This window comes from Macaca thibetana, chromosome 4 (assembly GCF_024542745.1).
Source record: "Macaca thibetana thibetana isolate TM-01 chromosome 4, ASM2454274v1, whole genome shotgun sequence".
Classification (NCBI taxonomy): Eukaryota; Metazoa; Chordata; class Mammalia; order Primates; family Cercopithecidae; genus Macaca; species Macaca thibetana.
This window is the reverse complement of record NC_065581.1, coordinates 22190585-22209829: the sequence shown is the minus strand read 5'-3', so window position 1 is coordinate 22209829 and position 19245 is coordinate 22190585. Positions and strand designations below refer to the sequence as shown.

The 19245-nt window shown below is 39.6% G+C and overlaps 1 protein-coding gene across 26 annotated transcripts in view; it reads right to left on the bottom strand.

Annotated features, from left to right (window-relative positions):
* The window catches only part of LOC126953309 (uncharacterized), a 598727-nt gene that overhangs the window by 53580 nt on the left and 525902 nt on the right, over positions 1-19245 (bottom strand). For 21 of the 26 annotated variants that reach the window (XR_007725197.1, XR_007725190.1, XR_007725192.1 and 18 more), the window contains 2 exons: positions 11401-11475; positions 291-4441 (listed from right to left, as the gene is read on the bottom strand). Coding sequence is in view for 1 of the 26 variants with exons in the window: in XM_050788802.1 (XP_050644759.1) it covers positions 1892-1984; positions 4340-4441 (195 nt within the window). In the remaining 25 variants the exon portion in view is untranslated. Of the gene's footprint in view, positions 1-290; positions 4442-11400; positions 11476-19245 lie in introns of those variants that run through there. The other 5 variants (XR_007725194.1, XR_007725196.1, XR_007725195.1 and 2 more) reach the window with 3 other exon arrangements.

Here is a 19245-nt window from a genome sequence, read left to right as displayed (position 1 = left end):
AGTGGCTTAAAACAACACAAATTGATTGTATTACACTGTCAGAAGTCAGAAGTCCACAATAGGTCTCACTGGACTAAAATCAAGGTGTTGGCAGGTGTGCCTTCCTTCCGGAGGCTCTAGGGGAGAATCTGTGTCCTTGCCTCTTCCAGCTTCTAGAGGACACCTCCATTCCTTAGCTCGTGGTCCCTTCCACCTTTGAAGCCAGGCAGCAATATACAGTGAGGTGTTTCTTAGGCTGCATCACTCTGACTCTGCTTCTATTCTCATATCCCCTCCCTCCCTCCCTCTTTCACTTATAGGAACCCAAGTGATTACAATGCCCATTCTCCCAGGCAATCTGAGATAATCTCCCCATGTCAGTATTTTTAATTTAATCACATCTGAAAAGTCCCATTTACCACATGAGCTAACACAGTTACAGGTTCTGGAGACTAAGTCACAGACATCTTTGAGGCCATGATTCTGCCTAGCACAAGTAGCAATATTTTATATGTTTTTATCATTAGTGATGGTGATAGTAAGAGTAGATAATTTTACAGATGAGGCAAATAAGATCAAAAGAGGACTAGTTCCTTAATTACAATCACTCTATTAATATCACACAACACTGTAATTTATAATTGGTGTTCCAATGTTAATCTACTGCTTGTTCAACTCCATCATGACATGTTAGTCAAAACAAAATTTCCTATAAGGCATTTTTATTGAACTTTGAATGACACGTCTAGCAATTCTTTTAGGTCATTCCAAAATTGTTGCTTCAGGGCTTATTGTCAATAATGTCCACCATATTTTTGATTAATTAATTAACAGTAAAGATAATTCTGGTTGTGGCAGCTCTGATAATGTACATATTTACAGATTCTCTTAAAAAATAAAGTTTTACTTTCCCGTAGCATAATGGAAACTGCCTAAATTTTGTATTTTCACATATTGTAACTGTGTAAACAGCAAGAACATCAAATGAAATAATCCATAGTCCACACCTAAAATAGGAAAAGATCTACTGAATGGTAAGAGAGGAATTTGGCATTCATTCCCAATTTTAGGGTTTTTAAACAAAATCTTTTATTAGCATCATGAGAAAAGGAAAAGCAGAGTTGACATTTTAAAGTACAACTGATGTCAATATATTTGCTATGTGTGTTATTTGGAGGAGATGCCAAGAAGATGGTTTGTTTAGGGTTCAGATCAGTTTTGGGATTTGGCAAATACTAGTGTCAAATATAAACGTGCAGGTATTTGTCTTGAATTAAACCTAAACAATTAATGAGTTATGTGAGCACATAAATTTACCAAAGCAGGCCAGAGAAACCCGTGCCTCACCTTTAATCTTTTTTAAATATTTGGGATGATAGAGGAGACTTCAGGTCAGGATTTCACAGAAAGAAGTATTAGAGACAGACACTGATTCCTCAGTGAAGATGCCAGAATTTGTTGTTCGGCAGAATATGTCAAATTTATCAATGTAACGATTCAGATCAGAGAAGGAGAAAGGAACCAAATTTCCTGAAACAGCAAGTACTCTTTTGTGTTGTGAGATATATCAGTTGAATAGAAGTTGTCGATGCTTAAACATTTAGCATAAACATTCCTTATGTTTTATTGCAGACAGCTCTTGTTCCACACTAAAATGTCTGGCAGTCCAAGAGAAAAGTAACCACAATGATAAAAATCCACAATCCATGTTATTCATGGAATTGCTGAAACAACAATGTATTTTTAGATTGGGAAAGATAAATTCTAGAAGATGATTTCTTCTACTTGAAGGAAGATTATTTGGATTATTTTCTATACATTTAGCTCCGTAAGATAAAACTAGAACGAACTGGAAAAACTTTTAGGGGCAGCAGATTAAAGGCCCGTTAAATATTTGTTCTAGTAATTTGAGCTACCCTAAATTAGGATAAACTACTTCATAAGGTCGTAAGTTGCCATTCCTGTGATATCCACACAGAGGTGCATCGTGATGATCGTGGACTTTCTGTATTACATGAAAAAGAAAAAGAGAGAAAATATAGCAGATAAGAGCAGGGACCTGTGACTTTGGGCAAGTTGCTTAGTTATTCTGTCCTTTAACATTTTCACCTGTAAATGGGAAGAGACACAGTTCCACCTTGAGACTGTTGTTAGGTTTAAATAAGGTCAGAAAAAGGTTTACTACTATGCTTGGCACATAGTAAGTGCTTAAGAAATAGAAAGCATATATACAACTAACACCATGCTAATTTAAAAAATGTAGTAACGAACACCACAACTCAACTGCTCTACAATAAAGGAAGCTTTGGAACATGCCTTTTCTCACTTTAATTAGGATTCTAGTTTTCCATTTAGACTGTTTGGCAGGGAATATGGGCATATGGGCATCTCAGTGCATTAGTAAGTCATTCCACCAAACTGATCTTGCTTTTTGGATATAAGTGGTCTTAGTATCTTTGCTGGACTGTATTATTGTCCTCTATTATTTACTCCCCTCTTCACTATAAAAGAACAATATGACCCCATCGATGCCATGTGACTTAGAGCGCCTTCAAGAAAATGAAGTGTGCTTCCCCATCCCATTGTAAGCCTTGGCTACGTGACTCACTTTGTCCAATAGTATACGCTCAGATATAACATGAGCCACATACAAGCAGAAGCCTGAAGACACATTAGTTTTTTTTCCTGGAAGTCCTGTTGCTCTTTCCCTCTACCATGAGAAATGTAGAAAAATATACATATTATGGAGGTGAAAGGTAGACAGAAAATACAGTCATTGGTTGCTTAACCATGGGGATATGTTCTGAGAAATGCTTCATTAAGCGATTCTGTTGTTGTGGGAACATGATAGAGTATGCTTACTTAAACCTAGATGGTACAACCTACCACACCTAGTCCGTATGGTATGGGCTATCACTCCTAGAAACCTGTACAGCGTGTTACTGTACTGAATATCGTATACAATTGTAGCACAATGGTAAACACCTGTGTATCTAAACATATAAACGTAGATATTTTTAAAGTACAATAAAAATATGATATAAAAGGTTAAAATGGTACACCTGTATAGGGCACTTGCCATGCATGGAGTTTGCAGGGCAGGAATTTGCTCTGGGTGAGTCAGTCAGTGAGTGGTAAGTGAATGGGAAAGCCTAGGACATTACACTACTGTAGACTTCAGAAACACTGGACACTCAGACTATACTAAATTTATTTTTAAGATGTTTTTCTTCAACCATAAATTAGCCTTACTGTACTTTACTGCAATCTTTTTACTTTATAAACTTGTTTATTTTTAAAGTTTGACCTTTATGTAATAACACAGCTGAAAACACAAACATACGTACAGCTGTACAAAAATGGTTTATATCCTTATTCCATAAGCTATTTCCTATTTTACTTTTTAAACTTTTTGGCAAAAATTAAGACTAGAGCACACATATGCATTTGCCTAGGCTTACACAGGGTCAGGATCATCAACATCACTGTCTTCTACCTCCACATCTTGTCCCAGCAGAAGGTCTTCAGGGGCAATAACACACATAGAGCTGTCATCTGTGATTACATTGCCTCCCTCTGGAATACCTCCTGAAGGACCTGCCTGAGGTTGTTTTACAGTTGACACATATATGCAGAAGGAGTACACTCTAAAATAATGATTAAAAGTATACTATAGTAAATACATAAACCAGTAATATAATTGTGTATTACGATCAAGGACTATGTATTATATAATCGTTTGTGCTCTACTCATATGACTGGTGGTGTGGCAAGTTTGTTCACACCGGCATTACCACAGACATGTAATACCTTGGGCCTTGACATTACTATGGCTATGATATCACTAGGTGATAGAAATTTTTCAGCTGTATTATAATCTCACGGGACAGACCATTGTCATATATGCAGTCCCATGTTGAGGAAATGTAGTTAGGTAGTGCACGGCCTATATTATACCAGCTTCTTCTAGCTGCATCTCAGAATGTGAAGCCTTGTGGCTTGCTGTGGGTTCGAGACCTGGTGGGTGTCAGACCTGAATTTTCACCAGGAGCCGGAGGAACAGGAGCTGCAGGAGGTGGAGAGGTACCAGCCCCTCCCCAGGCCCCCAGCCTGAAGCAGGGCCTCGCGCCCCCTTGACACTAGGCTTCTGAGGCTGCATCCACAGTGGTGCTTGTTTCTTACCCATTGTCAGGGTATAGGGGCAAGTGTTCAGCTCCCTTGGGACGAGTCCCTTGGCTAGTGACAGGTTTCATCACCAGCTGAGAGAGTTTGCTAAGTGCATTGATTTTTCTAGGTGTTAAATTTTAGGGCTGTGGACAGAGCAGCTCTAAGCTGGCAGATACGACCCAGTTGCCCTTACAAAGAGAACAGGGCTGAGCACTGGTGATTTAGCCTGAGGCTCTCCAGACTCCCATCTTGCTTGCACGTGTGACTTCTGCCATTGGTTCTCTTCCTTGGTGCCCTGAAATGACAGAAAAATGCAATCTGGTATCAACAAATTTGGAGGTAAATGGAGACGCCAGGTGCCCTGCCCATAAAACATATCTGGTATTTACATAAGGAGTTTGCAGAGTCCTGGTCACTTCCCAGGTTGGCTGAAGGCTTTGATGCAGCACCAATGTGATCCAAAGTGTTTTAAAAAGCAGGATTGTACCAACAGTGGAGCAGAAACTGAAGCCGGATCAAAAAGTCCTTAAGAGGTTGAATGCAGTGGCTCATGCCTACAATCCCAGCACTTTGGGAAGTGGAGGCGGGAGGATTGCTTCAGACCAGGAGTTCCAGACCAGCAATGTCGTGGCACCATGAGCACTATAGCATCTGTTAATTAGTTTTAACAATATATTAAGAATTCCTGATTTAAACAGATTTTACTTTAGCCATATGTTAGACTGAATATATAAGAACTGGATATTTGCAACATTGTCAGATATTTAAATATATTGAATGATTAATTTTTTTCAGAGAGCATCAACACTTTTAAAAATAAAATCAGACTAAAAGTAGTTTTCATTGGCCTTAATAAACAAAAGGAAATTATCTTTTCCTTGTGAACAGCATATCCAGTTTTGATTGTTTTATTCTAATCTGTCAATCTTTGTCTTCTCATTGGAGAATTTAATCCATTCATATTTAATTACTAATACATTTGGATAAATATACCTTTTTGCCATTTGTTTTTATTTATTTATTACGTGTTCCATTATTTAACTTTCTGGCCTTATTTTGGATTAATCAATTGTTTTCTTTTTTTTTTTTTTTTTTTTTTTTTTTTTTTTTGAGACGGAGTCTCGCTGTGTCTCCCAGGCTGGAGTGCAGTGGCGTGATCTCGGCTCACTGCAAGCTCCTCCTCCCGGGTTCACGCCATTCTCCCGCCTCAGCCTCCCAAGTAGCTGAGACTACAGGCGCCCGCCACCACGCCCAGCTAGTTTTTTTTTTTTTGTATTTTTAGTAGAGACGGGGTTTCACCATGTTAGCCAGGATAGTCTCGATCTCCTGACCTCGTGATCCACCCGCCTCGGCCTCCCAAAGTGCTGGGATTACAGGCTTGAGCCACCGTGCCCGGCCTAATCAATTGTTTTCTTAATTCATATTTTTATGCTTTCCTTTCTGCATCTCTGTGCTTCCTCCAGATCAATATCCTACTATATGAAGAATATAGAATTTGTGATGGTGAAAAATTCTCACCTTTTGTCTGAATGTGTTTATATTTTGCCTTCACATTTGAAGTATATTTTTCCTGGATATTGAATTATGGTTTGCCACATAATTTCTTTCCATAATTCAAAGATTTTATTCTACAATGATGAGACTCACTTCATTTATGTGGAAAAGTGATTCATCAGTATCACTGTTGCTTCCTTTAATGTGACTTTTTACTCCAGTAGTTTTTAAATTTCCTCTTTGACTTTTAAAAACAATCAATTTGACTACGAAGTGCCTAGACATAGTTTCTCCTAGGTGTCAATACTCTTGCTTGGAATTCATGGAGTATCTTGAACACTTTTGATAAGTTTGAAAACTCTTGGTCAGTATCTATTTAAATATTATTTTTGTTTCATATGAGTGTTTAGATTAATTTTCCGTATCTCCTCTCAGTGCTTCAATATGGTCGTTTTATATTGACTTGTCTTCCTGTTCATTAATCCTCTGTTTTCCTTTGCATGATCATAGAAACAATCTACTAAGTTGTTAATTTCAGATAATGTATGTTTCAGTTCCAAAATTCAATTTGATTCCTTCTTACAGATTTCACATCTGCTGAAAATATCCCTTTTTCCTGTTATTTTCTCGAATATACTATTCAAAATTATTTTGAAGACTCTGATGACTTCAGTATCTTAATCACATTAGGGGCAGTTTCTTTTTTCTTTTCTTTTTCTTTTCTTTCTTTTCTTTTCTTTTTTTTTTTTTTTTTTTTTTTTTTTTGAGATGGAGTCTTGCTCTGTCACCCAGGCTAGAGTGCAGTGGCGTGATCTTGGCTCACTGCAACCTCCACCTCTGGGTTCAAGCGATTCTCCTGCCTCAACCTCCCAAGTAGCTGGGATTACAGGTGCACACCACCACACTGGCTAATTTTTATATTCTTAGTAGAGATGGGACTTCACCATGTTGGCCAGGCTGGTCTCAAACTCCTTAGCTCAAGTGATCTGCCCGTCTCAGCCTCCCAAAGTTCTGGGATTACAGTTGTGGGCCACCACGCCTTGCCTTGGTCGTATTATATAGCATGCCTCAATTTAAAAATTTTTGGTAATAGACCTATGAATAAAAAGTGTTGAGGCTCTGGATAATGACACCTTCATCTGAAAAGAAAAAATTTTTCTCTGGCAGACAGAGTATAGGCACATCACCCTGATCCTGTGATAGGTTTGTTCTATGTTTATAGGTAGGTTTTCCCCTTACCCTTTGGTACAGACCTTTCTCCTAAGATGTGGCATTTCCCAATTCTCAGACAAAAGTCCGAGGTAGTTCCCAGGGTCCATCCACCTTAGCCATCTCGAAACTCCAATATTTATCCCTCTAACAGTCACAACTACTCAAATCTTTGCTGCTTTCAGCGTGATTTTTTCATTTTATTTTGTACATGTGCAACATAGATATAGCAACATTTGACCTCATTTTATTACAGTTTTTCCTCTCTAGATATTGGCCTTCATGTCCTAGCAACTTTGGCAGCCCCAAGTTACAACCTCTGTCTTCTTAAGTCAATGATACTATTGTTTTCTGCTCAGACACTATTCCCCCAATGCCATGATCTGAAAAAAAGCCCTTAAGGAAAAAGTCAGTGTGACTGTGAAGCTCATCTTAATGTGCTACCATTCCATCGGTGACTGTGCCACCTTACATCCTTCCTGCATTAGCTATACTCTAATGGCTTCGACCTTTTTTAAAAATTTGTCTAGCTTTTCATTGTGTTTGGCAAAAGTGTTAATGTTACACGAGGTACTCATTTATGGCTGAAACAAAAAGTCCTCTCTGAATACTTCTAAGGTTTTATCTTTGTCCTTTGTTTTGTGTATTGTATTATGGTGTGCCTTATGTTGGTTTTCTGTTTTTTCTACATTGGGTTTGTAAGGCTTTTTGAATTTGTGGTTAGAAGTGTTTCATCAGTTTTTGCTAATTCTTAAACATCTTTTCTAACATTGTTTTTGTACCATTTCCTTTCTCTGCTTCTAAAATTTTACTTACACATATATTAGAACAAATCACTGTTTTTCATATATTTCTTCTTTTACAAATTTGTATCATTTTCCAGTTTTTTTTTTTTTTTTCTAACTTTCAGAGAAAAGGAATAGAAACAAACCTACAATTCCAGTCCTCTGTTAAACTATGTCTAATTGGCTCTTAAACCCAGATATTCTGATCTTGATTTCAGTTTTTTTTTTTCAGTTGTCTGCTACTATCCTTTATTTTAGCACAAAATTTCTTAAACATGTTAATCAGTCCACATCTGATAACTGCAATATCTGGATGACTTGTGGGATTACTTTTATTATATTTTTATTATTTCTCCTCATTTTTGTTCAATTTATCTAGTTCTCTGGTGTGCCTAATTATTTTTTATTACATGCAAGGCATTGTAATAAAAAAAACTGGAGAGATAATTTGAGGCTCTAGATGACATTTTCTGAGATTTGGGTTTAATTTTGCTTCAGATATTCAATTAAGTTAAAGTAAATCACTTTTGTTTGATCAGGTATTTTGCTGTTTGAATCTGGGGTTGTTATAGATGCTCTTCTAGTTTCTTTTCACTTCTCTTTCTATTGTGCAACTTTTTTGAGGCTCCAGACAAAAACCTGGGGTCTTTTCAGGTCCCTTTATATTGGAGGTACCAGAAATTTAATTTTAATCTCCTCAGCCCTGTAAATCTGCTAGAGTTCTGCACAGCGTGTCAGCCTCTCAGCTGCTATTTGCAAATGACCATGACCATGTCGAAACAAAAGGGGAGTTATGATGTGTTACTGATCATGTTATAGATTCCTAGGGTAGGCAGAGTATAAACTTTTAGCTGCAAATAGGATAACCATTTCTTACTATTTACCTAACATAATGTCAGTTTACATCTGTGGTTCTGGAGCAATAATTAACAAGTGCTTACTTTTACTCTCAAAAGTATCCCAGTTTAAAATATAAATCCACCCTGGCCATAAATACTATTTAAGCTGTGCAGAAAAATGAATGAGGATATACAGGAGTGAAGACATTTCAGGAAGAAAAAAGACCTATCAAAGACACATAGGAATGAAGCCATATGCTGTGCTCATATCCTGCAAGAAGTATAGCAGTAATGGAGATTAATATAAGGGCAATGAGTAGAATTAGGTCTGAAGGCATAGCAAGGGATTGGAACGTGATGTGATTTGGCTGTGTCCCCACCCCAATCTCATCTAGAATTGTAATCTGAATTGTAATCCCCACATGTCAGGGAAGGGACCGGGTGAGAGGTGATTGGATCATGGGGGCGGTTTCCCCCATGCTGTTCTTGTGATAGTGAGTTCTCATGAGATCTGATGGTTTTATAAGTGGTGGTACCTCCACACACCCCCTCTCTCTCACCTGCTGCCATGTGAGACGTGCCTGCTGCCCCTTCCACCACGATTGCAAGTTTCCTGAGGCCTCCCCAGCCAAGCAAAACTGTGAGTCAATGAAACCTTTTTTCTTTATAAATTACCCAGTCTCGGGCAGTTCTTTACAGCAGTGTGAAAATGGACTAATACAGAGCATGACAGACATTGGAATTAGCTTGTATTTCTGTAGGTAACCGGAAGTTATTGACAGGCAAAGGTATTACCAAAGTAGATTTTAGAAGTAATTATAATAACTCATATGAGAGATGATGTTGAAATGAACAAAAGCATGGGGAATAAAAAATGAGATGAGAGAACAGATACAAGAATCATATAGGAAGTAAAATCAAATCACATCTAATGACTGACTGAGGTATAGAGAAAAGATAACTTGGATGACTCTACCCAGTCTGGGTTGAGATTATATGAATGAGAAGAGCCTAAGGGAGGTTAGCTGGGGAGGCACTACAAAACAAAAAGAAAACAATCCTGTCCTTATTTCTGCAACACGAGCAAACTGGCATGAATGTTTCAGAGCATCTATTATTATGGAGAAGTGAATACCCTCAACTTAGGGACATAGTTCTTTTTCTGGAAGGACACTGTGTTCCCTTGGGCTGCCATCATAAAATACCACAGACTGGGTGTCTTACACAACAATTTCTATTTCAAAGTTCTGGAAGTTGGCAAGTCCAAGATCAATGTACAGCTGTGCTAGGTTCCTGGTTAGGGCTCCCTGCCTTCTTGCTGTGTCCTCCTACAGCGGTGGTGGGAGGGGGTAATCTCTCTTCTTCTCCTTATAAGGTCACAGTCCTATTGGATTAGGGCCTCACCCTTAAGAACTCATTTGAGTTTAATTACCTCCTGAAGACCCTGTCTCCAGATACAATCACATTGGCGGTTAGGGTTTCAACGTATGGATTTGGGGGTTGAGGGAGGATACGGTTCAGTCCACAGCAGACACACTGCAATCTTTTATTTTATGATCCTTTCCAAGTTGTTTAACGTTTGTGTTTGGTTAAGCCAGTGAGGAGCATTGATAATCCAGAAGATCCAGAAGAGAGAAATCGAACAAACCCTTTTTATTGCCTTCTGAAAAGGCAGCTGAAAAACACAGATGTTCATGCTTTAGTGGCTAAGAAGGTGAAAAAAAACACAGCAAGAAAGAAAATTAAAAACCTAAGTCAATATAATCATACTAACAGCAGGGAATGGCATCATCTTCCAATGCCTGCTGTTACGGATGGAACACTTGCCTGTCAGAGGCGATATCTGAGCAATTGTCCTAGGCATCAGCCTATGAGTGTGGGCATTAGAACTGGCTGTGGCAACGTACCTGCCTAACGACAGACCCACTGTGCAGAAAGACCCCTGGATGCCTCACTGTTTCTCTTATTCATTTCATTCTACCCTACGAGATATTCATTTTTTAAAACACTTCTTTCAAAGTATATTAAATATAAAATCTGCATGTTTTAATTATACAATTCAATACATTTTAGTTTATTTACAGAACTATACAATCATCATCAAATTACAGAACATTTCAATCACACTAAATAGAAACCTTGTGCCATGTACAGTCTCACTCCCTCTTCTCACTCCCTCTCATCACTCCCTCCTCCTCACTCCCTCTCCTCACTCCCTCTCCCAGCCCAAGTTAACCACTCATCTACTTTATGTGTCTGAAGATACTCACTTTCAAGATGACACTGCAAATGCATATTTCTCACATTTCTCACATTTCATTTACTTCCCTATGTATTTAGCCTTAAAATACCGAAATAAATGAATGATGGATTTGATTCCAGCCCCAGGACCTTGAACATTGGAGTCTGTTTTTTTACCATAGAGATCCCTCATGTGGATGGTGACAAAGAAACCAATGTGTTGAGCCATTGTTTTCCATTTGCATTCTGCTAAGATTCAGATGTAATGCTGCTGCCCAAACTGAGGAGGTGGACACCCTACGGAGCCCCCGATTGCAAAGCCAATCTGGCCGTTATGTTTATAAAGACAAATGAGATGCCAGTTTGTTAGACCCCTGTTTCAGTTCACCAAAATAAAAATCGGTGCACAGGAAGGAAAAGAGGGAAACCTGCCTAGGGGCTCTGCCTCCACACATGCATAACCTTTGCTCTTCCCTCCATTGTGTAAAATATGCCACATCTTCTAGTTTCACAACCATGAAACCATATGTGTCTGTAAGTTCTTGACATTTCAGCTCATCTGGTTGACCATATTTCAGTACCTGGTTAACAGAGATTTTGGAAGGTGTTGGATCTAGTTTGGAAGCTAGATCTTCCAAACTAGCTTATCTAGTTTCTGATACTATTATCACCAAATAAATACTTACTGAACACTATGCATTAGGTATCAGGAGATGAGAGAAGTAGCAGGCACAGGTCTCCACCATCCAAAGTCTAAGAAACTAAGAAAAGATAATTTCATCAGCAAAGTTCGATCAGGGCATTTGTAAAGGGAGTAGAGTGAGAAAGTATACCAGTCTTGAGAGAGGAGCATGCATATTTCAAAAAACAATAGTCAATGTTAAAATTGCCATGATTGATTTTTAATAATAGTACATTTTGAAATTCTAAGAAATATTGAAAATGATGAGATTTTCATATTTATCAAACACAGACACAAGTTTTTCAAATTTATCGCTCAATTTGTACTCATTAAAGAACAGCACAAAATTCATTCTTTGAGAGAGTTACAAGCAGTAATGCTATGAAAGCCCAGAAGAGAGATTACTTTAGATAACGTAAGAGGGCTTCATGGAGGAGGTGATGTCTGAGATAGACAATTGAAGTTTGTTTGAGTCAGATAGGCAGATAGAGAGCAGATGTGGAAGCACAGGGCCTGTTTAAGTAGCAGACGGTGTACAGAATAGCTTAAATAAGATCATTCATATGGATAAAGCTGCTCAACCCTTTACCAGGCAGAACAACAAATGGCAGGGTAAGGTGATAGAGGACCCAGGCAAAGTTTATAGCAACTCTGAAACAGCACCAAAAATGAAAAATGATCAAGGCTTGGTAATTCTGCTGAAAGGAAATGGAATGTGGAAGAGCAAGGGGGAAAGAAGAGACAGGTTTTAATACCACCAAGGTTTCCAGAGTGCATGAATAAGAGAAGTGCATACCATTAGCAGAAATAAGGACATAGGATGAAGAGCCGGTTTGGAAGATAATGTGATTGAAGACATTGTAGTGCCAAAGTTGGCACAAGAGGCACACTGACCGTAAACCATAGGCCCCTTGATTCCTTCTGCAGTGTTATTAAGAGAGGCTGTCCTGATATTGTGACAGGCCAGCCTCGCCCACACTCCACAAGCTTGGGTGTGAATCCAATTTCTCCACAAACCTGCGCATTAAGGTTTATCAAGATCACTCCCATCCTCCATTCTCTCTCCCCAGAATAGGAGCTGCTGATGTGAAAGTCGATCGAAACTAGTTCAGATTCACAAACCTCAAGTTTATGAATCTGCTTCTTCTATTGTATATATTCCTTGACTATACATCCTTGTCACAGAACTGTAATTAAGACAAAAAGCAGTTCTCTAGTGGAAAGAACACAGGATTTAGTTTAACCAGAATGGGCTTGGCTTGGAATGCCAGTCCCTCCACTAACTAGCTTTCGTCTCTTTGACCTTAACTCTTCCCACCTGAAAAATAGAACTAATAACTTTTATGTTGTGAGGATTAAACTTTTTAAAAACATACTTAAAATATCTGGACTGGTTCCAAAGTATAGCATTTATCCCCCCACCCCCTCTTTCTAGATTAACGCTTGAGTCTGATACTAAAAGATGAAAACATCAGTCTAATATTGGGTGAAGAAATTTAGTGGCAAAAGCCACTGGTATGGAATGTGGAAACGTGGGATAGAAGGTTCCTAAATGTTTATGGAGTCAACTGTATTTATTACTTATTTAGGCACTTGGTTATATGCTATTTTATTTCCCATGTGTATGTTTCGTCGTGCCCAAAAAGATTGAAAACTCTTCAAGGGCAGATACCACGAATCATTTGGGTTCTTTGGCTCTCAACACACTGCACGTGTAAAATCATAGTCTAAAATGTGTTGTACTCCTTTGCCAGGGCTGCCATAACAAAGTGCCACAGGCTGGGTGGCTTCAACCAGTGGTCCCTAACCTTTTCGGCACCAGGGACCAGTTTCGTGGAAGACAATTTTTCCACAGACCATGGTGGTGGAGGGGATGGTTTGGGCTGAAAACTGTTCGATCTCAGATCAGCAGGCATTAGTTAGATTCTCGTAAGGAGCGCGCAACCTAGATCCCTCACATGCGCAGTTCACAATAGGGTTTGTGCTCCTATGAGAATCTAATACCACTGCTGATCTGATGGGAGGTGGAGCTCAGGCAGTGATGCTCACTCGCCCACACTCACCTCCTGCTGTGCAGCTCAGTCCTTAACAGGCCACCAACTGGTACATGGCCCGGGGATTGAGGACTCCTGGCTTAAACAACGAATTTATTTTCCCACAGTTCTGATGACTAGAAGTCCAAATTCAAGGGGTGGCAGGTTTGTTTCTTCTGAGACCTCTCTCCTTAGCTTGTAGATGGCCATCTTCTCCCTGTCTTCTGTGTATTTCCATATCCATATTTCCTCTTCTTAGAAGGATATCAGTCAGTTGGATTAGGATCCACCCAAATGACCTCGTTCTAACTTAGTTATCTCTTGAAGACCCTAGATCCAAATACAGTCATATTCTGAGGCCCTGGGGGTGAGGACGTCAACATACAAATTTTGGGAGACACGATTCAGCCCATTGCATGTGTTTACCATAGAATAGCTTTTTCTGGTTTGCAAAAAGCTGACATATACACCATATCATTTATCATTCAAAACAACCCGGAAATGCAGTTGGGATAATCATCATTTCCATTTAACGGGTGAGAAAACTGAGGCTCATGGACTAGATAGTGGAACCAGGACTCAAACTCAGGACTTTTGAGTCTAAATATAGTAATCTTTTCACCTTATCACATCACCTGTGTGAAATGAGAGGCCGACAGTAATTAGATGCCTAAAAGAACACACCTATGACTTGTGAATGATGTATTCTGTGCTACAGAGTGAACAGAAACCACGCTACCTTTACCTCTCACAAAGCAAATGGCAACACAGCAGACATATCAAATGTCTTTGCTTTTGACTAGAAATTGTGCATTCAGTATGAAACCTAATTATTTAATGCTGATCAGAAGCCTTGATTGGCAGAATTATACTCTTTGATATGAAAATAACATCCCATTAGTGCATTTGGTTTAGTAAACCAAAAATTTTAATAAAATGCATGGATGGGAGAAGGAAAATAATGAAAGGGTCCTTGATGGTAAAACTCCAGCAGGCAGGAAACCAATGGCTCCAAGATCCTTTTCATCTCTAAGCCTCAGTGGCTCTTACATCTTTCCACCGCTTTGGCACACAGCTCAATGCCAGACACATAGGAGCTGTTCAGTATGTTTTGGATTTAATTGAAGCTGATTAAGCTTCACCACTCAGACGCTACACATTATGGAGCACCCCTTAAAATACCATCAAAACTACCTATCTCCAGCCTCTTAACTCTAGAGGTCTTACAGCACTTTGCTCACAAATCCTTAAAACAGGAATGTGAAGTAGGAAGATGAAATGTAATATACTGTCCTCTTAATGGGTACTCATTACCAAATAAGGATGTATTTTCACCCTCACTTGCTCTCATTTTCTCTTTGTCTGTCAAAACTTTAAACCTAAAGAACAATTCAATTTTATGGAGAGAGGTCAAGTGTTCTTATTCTCCCCAGTCCCACATTTTAAAGCTATCACTTCAAATGCCTGAGTAATTTCTACTAAACCGATCTCTTTAAATAAAAAGCACCATATAATAAAATATGACTCCTTTGGGACTAGAGATTCAGTTAAGGATTTTCTATAAATTGATGTGGGTGCTTTCTAACACGTACCTAAAGCAACAAAACCACAGTGGTTGCTGGGTAGAGTTTTGTATCAGAAATATAGACTGAATTAAACAGTTCTTGCTGACTCTTTCAGGAGTAAGATGAAATCGAAGTGGTAGAAAGATTCCTAAAATCAAGAGTGAGCTCCTTGAAGGCTGGATCAGGTCACAGTTGTATATGAGCTTAGAATATGTGATGAATAAACACGCAGGCCTGGCTGAGGTTAAAAAAACAAAACAAAACAAAACAAAAAAACGGACTTGTTCAGGTTTAAGAAAAATGCTAAGTCAGGAATGTTTATTTGCCAAAAAGCACCGAACTCTTCCCTGCATTTGGGTTCTAGTGACCTTAAGTCATCCCCTAGTAACCTGAATTCTCTAGATTTTCAGCATTCAGATCTTTATCTTTTCTTAGACCCCAAACTTGCCAGATTTTTGCATCTGATTCAAACTAACACTGAACTAGGTCTTGAAAATCAACCCACTTCTTTGTTATAAATTGTTTAAATGAGATATAAAGAAGGCAATTGGCAGGGCATGGTGGCTCACGTCTGCAATCCCAGCACTTTGGGAGGCTGAGGTGGGCAGATCATGAGGCCAGGAGATCGAGACCATCCTGGCTAACATTGTGAAACCCCGTCTCTACTAAAAATACAAAAATTAGCTGGGTGTGGCAGCACGCACCTGTAGTCCCAGTTACTTGGGAGGCAGGGGAACTGCTTGAACCTGGGAGGCAGAGGTTGCAGTGAGCCCAGACTGTGCCACTGTATTTTGGCCTGGCGACAGAGCAAGACTCTGTCTCAAAAAAAAAAAAAAAAAAAAAAAAAAAAAGAAGAAAAAGAAAAAGAAAAAAAGGCAATTACTAAATATGGAAATAAAGACTTCATTAGTGACAGGGTCAGAACTTGAAGGGGACTTCTACTTGTTAGTTAACATCTATTTCCCTCTGCCGTTCCACTCTGGCCCACCAATCAGCTCATACTAAACTCATACAACAAAGGCCTCATATTTACAATTTATTATGGACCTCAAAAATGAGTAAGTAGGGCTGGGCGCGGTGGCTCACGCTTGTAATCCCAGCACTTTGGGAGGTCGAGGCGGGCAGATCACGAGTTCAGAAGATCGAGACCATCCTGGCTAACAGAGTGAAACCCCATCTCTATTTAAAAAAAAATACAAAAAATTAGCTGGGTGTGGTGGTGGGCGCCTGTAGTCCCAGCTACTCAGGAGGCTGAGGCAGTAGAATGGCGTGAACCTGGGAGGCAGAGCTTGCAGTGAGCCTAGATTGTGCCACTGCACTCCAGCCTGGGCAACAGAGCAAGACTCCATCTCAACAACAACAAAAAAAAGAGTAAGCACTTTCGCCAAAGAATTGGGTCTAATTTCAACAGGAAGACAACAAATGAGATTTTCAACCCCTCTCTAGTCACAATGTTGGCTCATAATTCTATCTATGTGTTGCTTCTCTGCTGCCGTGTAGAAAGCCAAGGGGCTGGTAGCAGTGAATAAGGTGGTGTTTCAATGACCTGTAACTCCTAACTCTACCACTGTCATTTAAACCATACTTTTATTTATGGCAGGATAATATTGTGAAATATTAGCTTGTATTCCTTGATCCCTGCCCCATTTATTCAGCTAAAGCATTTTTTATTCATTGCTTTAGAGAAGGCATACCCCAGAAGAAGGCTAAAAGAAAAAGATAAATGGAGTCAATTCTTGTTTTAAAAAGCGTACTTCTCAAGAAGGAATGGAAAAAAGTAATAGGCAATAGTCTTGAGAGTATATTCAATAAGGAAAGCCAGGCCATTTTACTCCCAAACGAGACAGTTTCACTACACAGAGGAGCAGAGGGTGGACGGGAAACAGACTTCTGAGAAACAGCTGGGTAGATTTGGGCATTTTAGAGATCTAAAATGAAAGAGGAACATATTTTTCTACACTTAAACCTAATTTTGCTTTTGAGCCTCTGATCCCTGGATCATAACTTCAGTTTAGGGATTGCTCCCTCTTCCCTTTTGCATCTGTAGAGGAAAAGAAATATCTTCTCCACACTCATCACTAGGTTCATGTCTGAGGCCCATAAAACAAAAGACAGAATCAACAAGAGAAAAACAGAGAAACTTATTTAAGTTTTACATGGTACAGGAGACTTCTTAAGGAAATGAAGACCCAAAGAAACTGTGAAACCTGTATTTTTTATGCTAGGCTTGATGAAGAAATTAATAGTTGTGGAGAAACAGGATTGAACAAAGGGGCATGATCTAATGAAAATAAACGGAGGGGAACTTAGCAAGGCCTGTGTGTTCAGATTCTTCTCTGTGTCAGACATAAGGATGTGCCTTTTCTCTTGGTTTAGAAATGGCACCTCCCTAATGAGGGTCTTAAGACCTGCTTCAGGGAAAGGTCAGAAAATCCTTCCTAGGCTTTATGACCTGTGTCACATGAGAAGGGTGAGGGGAAAGGTAGAATGACCTTCTTGGAACCTCCCTTGTAAAGATTATGACAGTAAGAGAAATCTAACATGACTAACTCCATCTTGCTTCTAACGTCACAGGCTGGCTCTTTGCTCATTTCTGGGTGTAGGCCAAGCTAATTACGGGAGGAATTTAGTTTATAGCTTAACTTTGAAGCAAGGATAATAATAGCACCTCCCTAAAACTGACCCCCTCCTTGCTTGAGGGCAGTTACCAAACAGCCTTTTAATGAAAGGACACAAGATTAGGATTATGGAAGAGGCCCAAGTTCTGATAAAATGTAGGTTTAGTTTCTATCATGTCTTACTGCTCAGAAGTCATGGGGTCAGAGGTCGTATAATTTATAACTTTCCCAATTGATCCTACAGATAATATCACCTATTTTAGAACCTAAGATTGGTCTTTTGAGATGTTTTTCAGACTGACCCAAGCCAGACTCGTGACTCATGACTCAACGGGTCCCGTGGCTTCCCACCAGAGGTGACTCAGTACACAATGTTGGGGTCCGCGTGTTTCCTAAACAAAGGAATGAACACACAAGACAACACAAGACAAGACAAACATGGCGGCCGCCTCGAATGGCGCGCTCTGCTTTATTTTATACAGTTTGTACAGTTTGTGGAATGTTGCCAAGTCACAAGACACAAGACACATTGTTGTTTTTCTGACCTTTCCCTGACTTTCTGGATTTTCAAGATGTTTACACATAAACAAGCCCCCAACGCCCTGCTTCGTTTGCAAGAGCAGGACTTATTGGGAATGCCCTGCTTCGTTTGCAAGAGCAGGACTTATCAGGACTGCCCTGCTTCGTTAGCGAGAGCAGGACTTATGGGGAACACCCTGTTTGCAAGCACGTAGTCCTCTACACACAAGGACCATTTTCCACACCCCTATGATTGTATCCCCAACCAGTCAGCAGCACTTACCCCACAATCCCCTGCTCACTGAACTATCCATGAAAAACCCTGACCTCTGAGGCTTCAGGGAGACTAATTTGTAGTAACCGTAATTCTTCCATGTGGCCAGCCTCCTGTTAAACTCTTTCTTAACTGCAATACCATGGTCTCAGTGAACTGGTTTTGTCTGTGCAGAGGGCAGGAAGAACCCATTGGACAATTACATTCCTGTTTCTGTTTTCTCAAATTCCTTTAGCTTAAAAAATTATGGGGTAGCATATCCTGAATGTCATGACACCTAAGTTTTAGGGGATGATATAGAGCTAAGGTATCAAGGATGTGGGGCCATGCAGCAGTTTGGTCTTCAGTGCACCATGTAGCCACACTAGCATCTTTCTGCACTGGCATGCATCCACACTAGCTGAGACTGGGATGCCTTCTTTTACATTGGGTCCTCTGTGCATTCTTTTCTACCATAGGGCCTTTTTAGTTATGACTCATTCTCAAGTATTTTTAGGCCACTTTTGATCATGGGAAGAACCATCTATTTATTCTTCATTTTGTGGATCCATGGAATACTCTGGGGGACTCTCTGAGACTCCATTTACGTACTGTATCACACCTGTGATACTGTAATAGAAGAAGACATATGTATTTCGTCTTTGTTCCCAGTTCCTGGCACAAGAGCTTCTAAAACCCTTGTAATTGTCTGAGTAATAGGAGTGAGAGAAATACCTTTTGTTATTCATAATAAGCCCCATTTCAATCACATCTGAATATGCTACTGGGGTGACTCTCAGTGGGTCCTGAATTGTTTCAAGATGAAGGCTGGTTGCAGAGGAACCAACCCTGTGATTGGAG